This window comes from Dermochelys coriacea, chromosome 2 (genome assembly GCF_009764565.3).
Source record: "Dermochelys coriacea isolate rDerCor1 chromosome 2, rDerCor1.pri.v4, whole genome shotgun sequence".
NCBI classification, from domain to species: Eukaryota; Metazoa; Chordata; order Testudines; family Dermochelyidae; genus Dermochelys; species Dermochelys coriacea.
Window position 1 is genome coordinate 240,604,328 of NC_050069.1, and position 15,881 is coordinate 240,620,208.

Here is a 15,881-nt window from a genome sequence, read left to right on the forward strand (position 1 = left end):
TATTAATTTCTCTTCGAACAGAAGCCGCGCTATACCCCTAATCATTTTTGTTGATCTTTTCTGAACATTTTCCAATTCCAATATATCTTTTTTTAGATGGGGCCACCACATCTGCACACAGTATTCAAGGTGTGGGCGTATCATGGATTTATATATAGGCAATACGATATTTTCTGTCTTATTATCTATCCCTTCCTTGATGATTCCCAACATTCTGTTTGCTTTTTCGACTGCTGCTGCACATTGAGTGGATGTTTTCAGAGAACTATCCACAGTGACTCTAAGATCCCTTTCTTGATTGGTACCAGCTCATTTAGACCCCATCATTGTATGTGAATAGTTAGGATTATGTTTTCCAATGTGCATTACTTTTGCATTTATCAACATTAAATTTCATCTGCCATTTTGTTGCCCAGTTTTGTGAGATCCTTTTGTAGCTCTTTGCTGTCTGCCTGGGACTTAACTATCTTGAGTAGTTTTGTACCATCTGCAAATTTTGCCACCTCACTGTTTACCCCTTTTTCCAGATCGATTATGAATATGTTAAATAGGATTGGGCGCAGTACAGATCCCTGGGGGATGCCACTATTTACCTCTCTCCATTCTGAAAACTGACCATTTATTCCTATAGTTTGTTTCCTATCTTTTAACCAGTTACCAAGCCATGAGAGAACCTTCCCTCTTATCCCATGACTGCTTATTTTGCTTAAGAGCCTTTGGCGAGGGACCTTGTCAAAGGCTTTCTGAAAATCTAAATAAACTATGTCCACTGGATCTCCTTTGTCTGCATGCTTGTTGACCCCCTCAGAGAATTGTAGTAGATTGGTGAGGCATGATTTCCCTTTACAAAAACCATGTTGACTATTTTCCAACAAATTATGTTCATCTATGTGTCTGAAAATTTTATTCTTTACGATAATTTCAACCAGTTTGCCCAGTACTGCTTACATTGTATTTATACGTGGAATTTACAGTGACATTAATGACCCAGCTGACGCATTGGCTTTCATTTGAGACCTCTCGTGGCATTCTTTGGTAGACTAGCATGTACACACCAGTCTTGTGAGATTTCTGCAACCCTCTGCTCCCCCTTGTCAGTTGACGTTATGTGGTTCTTGGGTCACAGTGGTGAAGAGACAACTCTGGCAGTGTCTGGACTCCTCAGATTTCATTGATCCCTGTCTGTCTGGTTTAGGTATAGTGTGAAGCTGGCATTAGTTTCCATGACTGACTTTCTAGTAACAGATGAAGTTTAGGTATCCATGCTGACTCTTCGAGATCCGCCTGCTGCTTTTATTACCATGAACTGCACACATTTTTAAGTCCAGACAGTGAATGCAATAGACAGGATCACTCTTGATCCTGGATTGGTGCTGTTTGTCCTCCTGAGATCCTAGAGTGCTTGATAATAGCTCAAGTGTGTCCTCTTGCAAGGTTCTGTTATCATTCCTCATACTCAGTGTCTATGGGAGGCTGCTAGGGGAGACGGCAAGGTGGTTTAAGCCAATGACAAGCTGCTCTGTCATCATTTCATCTAACCCATAAGTTGCCTATCTGAGATAAGGACTTGGAGTATTGTGAGCTGGATGAGGCTCCAGATAAAATGGGATGAGGCTGTTTTGAAAAATTATGCCTGTCTCCATTTTAAGGATGTTTGTCCACCCTTCTTCAGGAGTATTCACCATCTAGGAGCACTTGTGGGTCCGTCATTGCTATGAACTGAGCTGGCCAAGAGTGCCTTTTTTCATCTGCGCTTGGTGTAATAACTGCAGGCCTTATCTATGGGCATGTCTTTCTGACCTCCAGTTAGGATTATTACAGTGTTCTGTGTGGTGCGCAGGGCATCCTTTGAAGATCCTTCATAAGTTCCAACTGCAGCAAATTGCAATGGTCCAGCTGGCCATAGGGAACGTATTATAAGTGCTGCATAGACTGCACTGATTTCCTGTTCACTTCTAGGTACCGTTCCAGGTGTTTGTATTGCTTTCTAAAGGCCTGTATGTTTTAGTTTCTAACCACCATTAACACCTTGCATTCCCCACATACTGCAGTGACATTGTGGGCAGCTGAGATGTTTTCACCGGGGTCTCCAAACTTGAATTTTGCATGTTGTTGACATTTTCCAATGCTAGACACTCTGTTCTGAAATTCCCTTCTTTTGGTAAAATTATGCAAAATTCATCTTTCCATTCAGGCTTTTTTGCAGGGTGGTGGATTGGATATACGGTAGGGAAGGCTTATATTGTGCATGTTAGGAGAGGAGTCCATTTTGTTTTGTTCTTTTTCAGTAGTAAGCTACATATTTGGATTTGTACATATGCCCGGAGATGACATGATGGGCACACTTTTAGAATATTGAAAAATACACCTTTTTAAAGTTGCTCTGATGCGCAAAAAAAAGTTTGTTTAACAAAGTCTAGATTAGGGGTTCTCACAACACATTTTTGGTGGTCTCAGAGTGTGGCCACCAACTCTTGCGTGTGGCTGCTCTGACAGTTTGTCAAAAAATACTTAATTTGGACATGTATATATGCATTTTCTCCCCCTACAATTAATTATTAGTCACAACAGACTAACTCAGCCCCAGCAAGCCTGGGGTTCAATTATCCCCTGAATGGGAAAGTGGGTACAGAGGCAGTGGGGGCCGGGGCGATGGGGGGTGGTGAGCTTGGGGCCAGAGCCTGTCACCGTGCAGCCAGGAAATGGAACCCGAAGCCTCATGGCTAGAGCCCGCCACCCCAAGGCTGAAGCCTAACCCCACCACGCCCAAGAAAGTGGGGGAACTCATTGGCTGCCTGCTCCTCCAGCTTTTGTGTCTCCAGAAGGGGGCATGGCCCAAGCACTACTGGTGGCCTTGGAGGAGGGGCTGCTGCTTTGTGTTTCTTCCCCCACTCCCACCCCCATCACATCCCAGGAGGTTGTGGCTACAAGAAAAGCCCCATGGTGGCCGCATTTGAGAAATGCTGGTCTAGATCAGTGGTTCTCAAACTTTTTTTTTTTTTTTTTGCGGACCACTTGATAATTGTTGAGGGTCTTGGCAGACCACTTAATGATCTTTCCAAATGTTGTTTTGTACCGTTAGCTATCTATTGTAAAGTGCTTTGGATAAAAGTGCTATATAAAAAACATAATAATTGGGTTTTTGTTCTACAAATAAAAATACACAATTCATATTTTAATATCGGTAGTCTTACCTTTCTAATGCAATGGATGTACTATCTCTCGCCTGCCGCGGTGGCCTCTAAGTTCAGACTGGGGGGGAGGGTCTCTCCCCGGCAGCCGCAGCCTTGGAGCTGGGGAAAGTAGCCTCTTTCTCTGGCCGCCGCAGCCCTGCACGTTCCAAATTCCAAGCTAATTAGGTGCCTGGACCCTGGAGAAGACGCACATGTAAGGTGAGATGGTGGCCTTGGGGAGCCCTGCCTGCACTGCTCCATTAATTAGGTGGGTGGCTCTTCATTGTCTTGTGTGTGGCCGCCCAGGCATGCACCTGAGAGGGAACTATCCGCAGACCACCTGAATGGAGCTTGCAGACCACTGGTGGTCCGCAAACCACAGTTTGAGAACCTCTGGTCTAGATGAAGGGCCTTGCTAAAATTTTACCCAGTGATATAGAGTGACAGAGCCTGAAAGATAATTCATGTTTTACAACACCTCTTATTTTGTATTTTGGATGTTATAGGAAAAAATGTAAAGAAGCCTCCTAAATCCTACCTAATTCATGCTGGTCTTGAACCCCTGACGTTCACCAATATGTTCCCTAGCTGGGAACACAGAGAAGACATAGCTGAGATCACAGAAATGGTAAACAAACCTTCTATTGCAATTGTTTCCTTTTGTTGTGCTTGTATTTTTCTGTTTGATATTGTTAGTAGCGGCCCGAACGTTTTATGCTGGGAAGTCCCAAACTCCAGAGGATTAACCTAAATAATGCACTTCAGGAATCTGGAAGAAACAAGTATCATTACATGGCTGAATTTTGATAAGTGCACTATAGATATTTTCAATGAGTTATAGATTTTCATACATTCTAGTAAATGTTTCATTCTTTGAAGACTTAAGAAGTGGAACTAAAAGATTCTTAACTTGAGTCTCAACATTGAATCCTACCTAAAAACTAGTAAGATAAAATAGGGGTGCCACCTCTGAGCTGCACAAAACCTTGATTAAGCTCTGCGCAGGCTCCTGTTTTCTTTGAAGCCATGGACTGGAATATTGTCTTTCCATACAAAATATCGCACTGTCTTTGGTGGGAATGACCCACCTTGAAAAGTCTCAGTGTAACTCAACAAAACAGGCAGCAGTATGTTGGGGGTTTTTTTTATGTAATTCAAATCAGAATCTCCATACTAGTATGTCAAAGTGCCATTCTACAGGGATTTCTTTGGGCCTCTGCATCAGTTTCCCCTTCAGGAAAACTAAGTTAATTCCAGCCCATGTGACTACTTTAAGAAGCTCAGATGCAGGGTGTTTTTAAGTGTAAACTATGACCAAGAAGGGACACTGGCTATCTCCAGGAGTCTTCTGCAAGTCTTTCTCCTTCGTCAAAATGTGGTGGCAGGAGTAAAAAAAATGGGTGAAATGGGGTTTTTTAGGGAAGAGGAGTGCCCTTGTGTTCTTAAATACGAATATTTTATAGTAGCAGATTGTTCCAGCCAAAGAACTGGGCTAACACCAAATGTGCATAGTCTGCTTCTAAAATACAGGGGCCAGCTAACCATCCTCAGCTAGGGCAGAATTGGTACCAGCTCTGTAGTAGGCTGTATTTAAAATCAGCAATTGCTGATTTCAGTAGCATGTTTCTAAACTCTCCTTTTATTCCTCTCTCTCCTCCAGGATGCTGAAGTTTCTAATCAGATAATCCTTGTAGAGGATGTGTTAGCCAAGCTGTGCAAAACTGTGTATCCACTAGCAGATCTTTTAGCTAGGCCTCTGCCTGAGGGAGTTGATCCACTGAAACTTGAAATTTATCTTTCAGATGAAGACTTTGAGGTAAGAGGGTGGGGGGTACATTTTTTGTGTACATGCATGTATTGAATCATTCCCACACTCCCTTGTGACAGTTTCACTCCTCGATTGGTGAGCACTTTGAGTTTAGTAAAGTACTTTCCTGATAGTGATGTGTCTTTTTGTCTTAAATTCAGGCCGCCTTAGAGATGACGAGAGAAGAGTACAATGCACTGCCCTCTTGGAAGCAAGTTAACGTGAAAAAGGCAAAAGGACTTTTCTAGGTAATGTTGCTTAGTGATGGTACCAGAGGGATCTGTATCGTCACTTTCTACACCTTGGAATTAGCAAAATGAATTGCTCTGGATTAGTGTTCAAAAAAGAAATTAGAGATCTTTAATTTTTAGATACTGCCTGATCTTGAGTTGTGTAATATTGTAAATGTGCAAGAGAACTCTTTGGAAACTTTGTTTCAACTCCAAGGATAATGTGTTTAAACTTTGCTCTCCTGTGCACTTAAACAGTAGTTTTTCAAGCTACTACTGCAACAATCCTTTGGCTATATATAGTACTTGCCATGTGTTTTTTTGAAGATGTTCTCTTTGTAAAGTGTTATTTTGTTAGTTTGTGGATTACAAAGAATTTATATTTATATAAACACATAGAACAGGTATGTATTTAACAATGCAATATGTATTCACTTTCAAGACTTTCATGTAAAAAAAATACAGAAAGGTAGTTGGATGGCAGTTGCTTATACTGAATTAGCTGTACCACCCATATATATCTTATGCATTCTGAAAAGTTTCTCTTTGCAATAGGTAATGAATTATTCTCAATGCTGCTTCAGGTGCTAAACTAAACAAAGCGTTTGTATTTATGGCATGGGTTTCTTTAGAAACTATGCAAATCAACCTTTATATTTCAATTTCCAAAAATGTATAGTGCCTTGTTTTTGTGTACAGTTTATATACAAAAAAGATTGGTCTGCATTTTGAAGATGGTTTAGAATGGTCTCCTATATTACTTTTATAATGGTAGAAATAAAAACATCTGAGTTTCTAATAAATGTTGTAAAGATCAAACATCTTTCATGATATAAGAGCTTGAAGTAAAAATTTCAGAATAAACTCCTAGTAATGCTCTGGCTAGTCATTATTTACACACATATCCTAGGCTAGCATATAAAAATGTTCCATAATATTGTATTTACATTTGAAATGTTTGTAACCTGAGGCATTTAGATGATTTGTACAGTGTTATGATTTAAGAGTGGCAGATAATACAGAGAAATGTAAGATGATTATACAAAGATAAAATTAGACTGTACAACAGTCTTAACTAGTGCTACCTCTTGAAACAATTATATAACTATTGAATTATTTTCAATTGCCCCTCTTTTATACTCGATGTAAAATGTTTGGCCAATTGAAAACCTACCAAGAATATGAATCGTGGTGAGTAAAGCTCTTGAAACAAAATTAACATGGTATTGAATGTTAACTGTATTTTCATTATCAAAGAAAGTGATAGAACTGAAAACATGGCCATTTGCATTAGTTTGGGCAAGCAACTGTTTAATCAGGTTTCAGATTCTGTCATTGCTTGAATCTTTATTTTCAGGTAGTTGCTATCTCTGACTTTGAATTTCTGTAAGGATTGCTACTGTTACCTTTGCAATATCATTGTACCTTTCAAATACTACATCCTGTGACCCCAGAAAGCTTGCCTTGTAGACTGTAGCCACTGGAAATCTCCTTTCTGCTTATAAAGGGAAAACACCTTTGTTACCTATCAGTGCCAAGTGACTTTGTATTTTTGATAATTTGCTGCTCTTGACCTGACTGTGACCACAGGGGAATAAAGTGGATCTTGAGTGTAGTGGGATGTATGTTTTGTCAAACCTCCATACAAAATCTGATTATCCACGTGCTTTAAAAAGAATAGGCTTTGTAAGTATTCTGGCAAATCAGTGAAAAGTTTTAAATTAATGCACACCTTTTTTTTATTTTTAAGTCTAAAATATTTTTCCCATCTCTGGCATAAGTACCATGTTAAGTTGCATTCAACAGATGCGCAGTTATTACAGCAAAAGGATTTTTTTAAATGGTATATTTTCTTTTGTCACTTCTCTGTGAAGAGTTAGAAATAATCCCCCAAGGGGAAATACTGCCAATATTTCCAATCCCTGTAAACACTTTTTCTTTCACCCTTTGCAGTGATAGGATCAAACTAGAATTAAGGATTCATTCCATTTATTCATGCAGTCACTTTTTTTTTTTTACTGTTTCCATTTTGTCTACAACAATCTGCGTAGTTTGACTTTGTTTTGCCCCACTGTGGGAGACCATCACTGGATTTTTTGGATTGGCTGGTTTGTTTTAAAAACACCAACAGTGTTCTGGGTGCTGATCACGACGCAGACAATAGCCGCCCCAACTCGTCTTAAAAAAAAACAATTTGAGAAGCAGGCACAGAGATCCAGAGGTGGATAATATAGAGTGCATTGTTGTCAGCTCATGATTTTTGATATTTCTTATGCTATTTGGAGTGTCTCTTAGTCCCAGTTCCTGGAGTCCTGTGATAGCATGAGACTGAGCTTTTCGTTTTAAAAAAGATAAATTTCTTGTTCTTATGGTTGCAGAAAAAGGTTTGAAAATGTGAGCTCGAAAGGCTGAAAAACGAGGAGGCAAACAAAAAGAACCTAAAAATTATTATTAAATTTTCATTTTTGATCAAAACTCATACTTTGGTGGGGGGCGGAGGAGAACTCAGATTTTTTGAACACTTAAGGCTGACATTACTGAGAACTAAGCATGTATCATGTGCCCTTATAAAGCAAAATCATTGCACATGGGTTTTTCACAGAAAATCTGCCCAGTGTGATGTTAGAAATGGCCTATCCTTTCATGAAGGAGGGGGAGCCTTTAAAACATTTGAATTCTTGTGATTGCAGCTCTCAATGAAATGGAAGTGCAAGTGCCAGCTGTTCTTAGAGCAGTCTCCTGAGAACACACCTAAATCTTTGGAGTGCCCTCAATAAGGCAAAAGCTAATGCCTGGCACTTGGGCTCTGTGGAAAAGACAATTGCAGCTTCAGTGTATCATCCTGGTCGGCTATTAAGCTTCTAGATAAAAACAGCATTCTGGACAATCTCACAAATAGTGATAACTTCCATCTTGCAGACTTAAGTGTGTCATAATTAGGAATTTGATCTCAAAGGCTTTTTTTTCTCAAGTGTACACGCAATCTAGACATCTGTAGCAATGTTGCTTCCCTTCCCCCCCGCCCCCCGCATGTGCAGGAATGTTTATGTAAGGATTTGTTAGGTGTGAAATGGGTTGGAAATGAGCACACCAAAACAACAAATATAACTTCATGCTTGAATAACCCACAGCTGGTATGTTTCAGCTACAAGAGGAGGCTAATGAAGTATAGGAAGGAAAAGAATCAAGTAAGCTTACCTTTGATTACTGTTTTTCTCCAATTGGTTTCAATACTTGGTACCAAGAATTGTGGACAGGCCCTTACTGAAGGCAAAAGCTTCATCCAAACTCCTCCAAAAGAATGCACTAATCTCTCTGCTTCATCAATTGAAGATGGCTGGATGATGTGGAGACTGGTAATGTAAAACGGGGTGGGCAGGACTCAATGAGCAAGAAACCATAACACTGTGTTAGTGGCCTTGGTCAGTAAGTTAAGTGAACCACTCATTTCAGTCTACATGGAGTGTGCCTTCTATCTTATAAAAGAACTAATGGATTACTTCTCTCTCAATTCCAGGAGCTGGATGTTGGGGGAGGGGGAGACTCTTAAAAAGGGCTCTTCAGCAGGCAGAGAGCAATTCCACTGGGAACGCCTGCATCTCTCTACCAACTGCCTCATAGTTGTCTGGAGCTGGCTACCAAGGCTGCACTGTGAACTCTTGCCTTCACTCTACACTGCCGCTATGCAGCTCAGCCAGTACCTGAACTGGGGAGAGGGTGAAAATTACAGGACAGAATCTCCACTACCTGCATGCTCTACCTAAAATGTTCTGTTGCCACTTGCATACGGTTGCAGATGAGCAATGGAAAAACTAGTACGTCGACCCTGGTACAAAGCTGGAGAGCACACCAATTTCCCTTGCGTACAGGCATATGGGCATGGGTTGGTAGGTATCATCGAACACCCTAAGAAATGGCTGGGAAGGCAGCATGGAGATGTGCCACCACATGCTAAAGTGCATCCGATGAAGTGAGCTGTAGCTCACGAAAGCTTATGCTCAAATTGGTTAGTCTCTAAGGTGCCACAAGTCCTCCTTTTCTTTTTTTTTGCTGGAGAGAGAGGCACAGCCCAAATGACAGCAACGTCAGTCCAAGAATGGAGAGTATCAGATAACAAATGTTCTATTCAGCGTTCACTAGCACAAATCCAGGGAAGATGCTGGTAGAAATTCAGCAGCGTGCCCATTGATTTTAACATGCTGAACTGACTCGGAGGGACAGCCCTGCTCTAGGACAGTAGCCATTGCCACTGCTCCTTTCCTGAAAACCCATTGTTCTAAAGTGGCAGCAATGAATGCTGATTCCCCAGAGCCATGGCTCTCACCCGCCTGGCAAGAAACGCCTGCAGCTTGCAATGTAGTCCCTTGACGCATCAAATCACACCAATTGTTCCACTGCCTGCTGGGCAGGTCTTAGTTCTGTGTCAGGGACGGTGGCGGGTCGGCTGATCAGTTTTGGTGACATTTAGGAGGGAGACCTGGCAAGTGTTATGTATCCTGCATGACATGCTTTTGGCAGCCCTATCATGGAGAGACCAAGACCATCTCCCACAAGGTGCCCTTTGGGCTAGAGGAAAGCATACTGGGCCATGACCTTTTCAATTTGTCTGATCTTCCTAACAGCGCAATTTAGCTGCCACATTTCTATATAATGGTAAAAGCACATGAGGGTCAGCGCCAAGCAGCCTGCAGAGCTGTGGACTTGGTGCTGAAGCACATCAATTTTTGACCTCTGGAGAACGTTCCTGCTACCATTCAATGTATTTGAATGGAGTCATGGAAGGGGGCGGCTGTGCTGCATAAGCGATGTAGATTCTTGTGTTCCAGGCTCTCCTACAGCCCTGCTCTGCCTCCAGTCAGCCCACACCCCAGGCCTTGGAGGATCGGAGTTCTCTGTCCTGTAAACATATGGTCTAGGCATGCAAAGTGCTCCATGGCAAGATTTCCCCCACCCCCTGAGCTGTGTCTCCAGGATCATAGGCCATATTCTGGGATTTCTCTCAGGAAGTGGGGGCAAAGGTGGCTTTATACCACATCTGTGGCTCCTGATTACAGTCAGCCCCAAGGCGTCAGAACAACCCCCAGCACAATTGAGAGGCGCCCCGGGGGTTGCTAACAGGTTGATCTGCCACCAAGTATTGGCTAAGCATAGGCCACACTCTGGCTGCTGCCTCAGCAAGCCCCTAAACTGAGACCAGCAAAGTGCTGTGGAAATCAGTTCCCCAGCACTATAGCTGGGGAGCCTCTTAAACACACACACAAGTATCTGTAGAAGTACATGTGGGGAAAAGTACATACTCTAGTTCTCCATCCCTCTTTTCGCCTCTAGCCTGGACTATAATGGTCCCAGCTGAAGACCACTGAAGTTTCACCTGTCTGCTTAGCAGAGTTTCTCTCTGTGTTGCATAATTTTTGTATGCCATTTGTCTGTGCTGGCTTCCGATTTGGTTCCAGGACCAATTCAAAAGCTGGAGTCTGACTAGAGCTGGTGGAAATTTTATCACAAAATGAAACACCCTTCCCCGCCCCCCCCTTCAGAAGCAAAAATGTTTTGTTTTTAATGAATCCTGAAAACAAAAAGGGGGTTAGGTTTCAGGTTTTTTCCCCCATTTTTTTCACTTCCCTCTTCCCTTTGACCCTTCTTTAGGTGATAACATGGAAATAAGGGGAAAGTGAGGAAAGAAAAGTGGGAGGGGGACCCATCAATGTGTCACTTAAAAAGAATGAAAACTGTCCAATCAACCAAAAGTTGGTTCCTGTCTGAAATTTGCAGAACAAACATGACTGAAAATTTTGGGAGTTCTTTGTGAAAAGCCCATTATATTTTTTCAATCCACTCTAATTTTGACCTTTATCGAAAGCCTCTCTGTAGAAGCTGTCTCTTGCTGTGTTACCAATGCCACCAGGATCAGCTCAGGCACTGGAACAGATAGCCCCTGCTTTACTTGACTCTGTAATTCAGTTCCCACCCTTGGTCACAGAGAGTTTGAATGTATTGACTCTCAGGTGTGTTTTCAAGGTCAGTCGATTGTTTGTTTTGTTTTTTAATCAGGCCTTGAAAAAAGGGGTGGGAATAAGAGTAGGACTTTTGTGTTTGTTGTTAAGAGTGATAGATCCTCTTCCTGCTCGACACAAGGGGAAGGGTTTCTACTTGATGTAATTTCTTGTACCACAGGCAAACTGAGGATGGAGACTGATATTAGATTTAAGGTTACTAAACAAATTTGTAAATCCTCAGAAGTTCAGTATGGTGACTCTGGCAGCTATAAATCCTTGAGTAAATTCACGGGATTGGTTTTTGGTCCTCGACCTACAAAGTGCTTATTTCCATAGAACGATAAATCCACCTCACAGAAAATACCTACCTTTTGTTATAGGCCAGGTTCATTTGCAAAACTGGGTGCTCCCCTTCGGCCTCTCCTCAGCTCCAAGAGTGTTTTTAAGCATTCTTGTGGTGGTGGCCATTTACTTTTGGCGAGAGTCCATTGTAGTTATTTCTGTACCTCAACGATTGGCTGTTCCAAGGTCAGTCTTACAAAGCAGGGCTGGCAACCACGCAGAGGTTCTTTTAGCTGTTCCTGGAACTGGGTCTTCAACTCAATGTAAAAAAAAATCCATGTTGACCCCTGTACAGCAAATACAACTCAGAGCAGCATCCTTGTATTCATTGGCAGCCAGGGCCTACCTTCCCATGGACAGATTCATGTTGTCAAATCTAGCCAAGACTATTCAAACCTCAGTGAGAAATTGCCCTCCGCCTCCCTGTGGGGATATGGCTTTCAGGCATAAACTGTAGCAGAGTGCACCCACAGGGACACTAGTAAAAAAAAAAAAACAAAAAACAAGAGGTTACTCACCCTGTGCAGGTGACCTAACTCTGGTTCTTTGTGATGTGTCCTCCTCTGGGGCTCCGCTCCCGCCCTCCTTCCCTTCTACTTCAGAGTTTCCAACGTGGGCCTTTGCAGTAGAAAAAGAACGAACGATTGTTCACCCACTTGGACCAATATAGCCTTGATGCAGAGTAGGAGACTGTGTAGGGAATATGCAAGCCAAATAGGCACTGCTAATGAAAATCTCTGATCAAAGGCACATGGGATGCACTGAAGTGAAGCACTCATAGGAGGACATATCTTGAAGAACCACATTTACTGTACAGGATGAGTAACCTCCTCTTCATGAATGGTTTGCCCAGGCAGCTCTTTTATAGGGCTTCATTAATACAGGGTGCTGGCAGCAGAAGTGTACTTCACTAATATATGAAGGGAAAAACCTTGTAACAAATAATGATTCATGCAAAACAGAGAAGGAGAGGGTTGGAAAATCTTCCTATGGATGAATAGCCACTCCATGCGTTCACCATGCTTGTTTTACATACTCATAATATTCTAATCACCCAGCAACTTTTGTTGTTGACAAGCATCAAAAAATACAAGGTTTTTTCATTAACATTATGGCACAGATGGCCAGTTAATTTCTGGCCTAATCTTGGTCATTTTGGAAGCATTTTCACAAGGCTGCATTGAGTTATTTTTGAAAAACCGAAGGAGAACTGAGGTGCCGCCATGCAGGACGTCTGGAGAAGAGCAAATGTAGGAACAGTTTTCCAAAAAGACCAGGAGAGCCTTCCTGTCAGTTGTCTGGTAAATGTTAATTATTTTCACTTCGTTAGTATTTTAATTTTGAGTTTAAATTTACTCTTATCCAAAATTGATATTTTGTTCAGACCCTCCAATTGAAATCTCTGGGCTCCAGACTAGCTGCTCCTTAAAGATTTGACCCTTGTCAAATGTCTTGTGCTGTAATGAGATCAGTCTATGACATGCAATCATCTTATTGAACAACTAATTTTTAAATTGCACTTGTGGTTGAGTTTACTTTATGGGGATATTAATTGTTTTTTATGCAGCCAGGAAATATATAGTATCCTAGATTTTGTTGCCTATTCTAGATAATGGTGACTTATTACTAGGAAATGAATCTGCTTCCTAACTTCATGAATTGGATGTTGTTTAAAATGTAGCTGGAGTGGTAACAATTTGATATAAGTGCCTTTGAACCCATGGAAAACCATTGTTTTTTGTATGCTTGATAAATTGGTCATCACTTAGAGAAAGCAAATAAATTGATCTGTCTTGTTTTATTTACCAAGTATGCAAAATTGTATCTACTTGTATACTTTTTTCACTAAAAGGATCATATTTATTCGGGAGAGTCATTCAAATAATTAGTTCTTTATACATGTAAAATTCAAGCTAATCCTCTTGCTTTTTCCTTTTGTTTCTCCATCTTTTCCCCACTGAGAGCACTACTTTCATTTCTGTAAAGTCTTAAAGAATAAAAAAGGGCCTTTCTTTCATGATCCACATATTCTGTCCTTACCTATGTTTGTGTGAGCAGGGCACCAAGTCTACACTTCTGGTTGTTAAAGGGTTTCCAGTGGATGGCACTGTTTCTGTTTCTGCTACTTTAGTGACTTCTTAGAGTTGCTGAGCTTTCCAACTTTTCTGTTGCTTGTCTAGTGTCCTTAATATTTCAGGTTCATCTGTCCTCAGCAAGAAGGAAATTACCATTTCTCTCTCAAGAAACACAATTACTGCTGGTGCTGTCAGTCAATGAATATAATGCACTTATAGCTACTTTCTTTTAAGTGTCTCAAATCATTTTATTAGAGCTGTGGAGAGGATGAAGTTCCATTCCTGGAAGGATTCAAAGATTTAAATTTTTGACTTCATTTTTTAATCAGAATGAAAATCGAAATTTCAAAATTCTCCAAAGGAAAGTATATTAATACATAACAAAAAATAGAATTTTTAAAAAAGTAGTTTCAAAAAATAAAAATGTCTTATTCCAAGAATAGTGAGACCGGATATTGCAACACTGTTGCAACTTTTTTTCATTTTTTTTCCAAAATGAAATTCCAGGAAAATTACCCAATTTAGAAGCATTTTGAGTTCAGCAGAACCATGGTTCCATCAAAATTTTTCTAACCAGCTCTACTTTTTACAAAGGTAAGCAAATTACACATCACAACCCCCTGCAAGCAACATTGGTATTTATTGTTCACATATTTTTAACTGATAGGTAACTGAGGCACACAGTGTCATGCCCAAAGTTATACAAGTCAGTGGTGGAGTCTAAAAAAGAACATAGATTTAAGTGATTTCAAGCAAGTGTGGAAGAAAGACGGAAGGGTTAAATCAGTGGCAGATTATCCAAGGGGGCCTGTGCCCGGGGTCCTGGCCAATTGGGTGCCCCTGGAAAAATAGGCTCCCTAGCAGAAATCTGCTGCAGGGCACTGGAAGTTCAGAGCCCTGGCAGAAATGGGAAGCCCCAGGTCTGTGACCCTGGTCCCCAGCAGAAGCACCAGGCAGGGGAAGCCTCGGTGTCCTGACCCCAGTCCCCATGGGCAGCGAGTTCTATGGGCCCGTGGTGTCCAGGTACCAGGAATATTCCTGGCCCCAGGGCCCGGTTCCAGCAAAGTTTCCCACCTGCCAACACTCCCCCCGTGCATCCCCTGGCCCTGCCTGCTGCCCCTAGGCAATTTAAAACAGCCCGGGGGTGCCACCCGGCAGCGCAGCGGGGCTGAGCGGCTTCCTGTGTGCTCGTTCCACATTGCTGCCGGCATGCCCTTGCAGCCCGGGGGGGGGGCTTATTTTAAACCCTGCACCCCACAGCCCCTCCCCCCAAACTCCCTCTTCCACCCCACCCCTCCCCCACACCCACTTTTGCCCCCAAACTCTCTCCCAGAGCCTGCACTCCTCACCCCCTCCTACACTCCCACCACTTGCCCCAGAACCTGCACCCAGCACCCCAACTCCCACCCAGAGCCTGCACCCCCTGCCCCAGGCCAGAGCCTGCACCCAGCACACAAACTTCCTTCCAGAGCCTGAGCTCTCACCTCTTCTGCACCCAAACTCCCTCCCGGAGCCTGCACCCTGCCTACACCCTAGTCCTCTGCCCCAGCCCAGAGCTTACACCCAAACTCCATCCCAGACCCCCTCCCCCACCCAAACTCCATCCCAGAGCCTTAGGCAGGTGGGAGTGGGGGAGTTTGCAGGGGGCGGATTCTGGGTATTCTGGGCACCACCAACATTTCTACAAACCTGCCGCCCCTGCCAGTCCCTGGCAGAAGTGCCAGGCAGGGCAGGGCAATCCCCAGTGTCCAGACCCTGACTGCAGCCCTGGGACTGAAGCCACTCTTGCTCCCTGCCATGGCCTCAGAGCTGGAGGCGCTCTCACTCCCCGCTGTGGCCCCGGGATGGTGGCAGAAGTACAGAGCTTCTCCGGTCTTGGAACCACAGGGGAGGAGCAGAAAGGAGCAAACGGGTTGTGGGGCCACGGGGGGGGGGCAGAATAGGGTGGGACAATGGGTAGAACAGGGGTGGGGCTGTGGGTGGGGCCACAGGGGATTGGTGGAATGGGGGCAGGATCATAGGCAGACGGGGTGGGAAGGGCTCCCCCGACTTGCTGGGCCCCAGGGCCCCAGGAAACCTTAATCCACCTAGGAAGGCTTACAAACAAAAAGAACATGCTTATAATGTGTAAAACTTAATTCTAGCAAGATACAGCTTTGCCTACCCTAGTTTCTTTCCCACACCAAGTTGTCAGCATTCTCCAGCACATTTAGCAGGAGGGATCCATCGTTCATAGATACAAAGTACTGGCTTCTTTA

General features: G+C 42.9%; 1 protein-coding gene across 10 annotated transcripts in view; it reads left to right on the forward strand.

The window, feature by feature from the left end:
- SVIL (supervillin) overlaps window positions 1-6,825 on the forward strand; it is a 233,420-nt gene extending 226,595 nt beyond the window's left edge. For all 10 annotated transcript variants that reach the window (XM_043509526.1, XM_043509522.1, XM_043509523.1 and 7 more), the window contains 3 exons: window positions 3,680-3,801; window positions 4,834-4,989; window positions 5,142-6,825. In XM_043509526.1, the coding sequence (XP_043365461.1) occupies window positions 3,680-3,801; window positions 4,834-4,989; window positions 5,142-5,228 (365 nt within the window). In that variant the 3' untranslated portion in view covers window positions 5,229-6,825. The remainder of the gene's footprint in view (window positions 1-3,679; window positions 3,802-4,833; window positions 4,990-5,141) is intronic.
- Window positions 6,826-15,881: the final 9,056 nt, after the last annotated feature.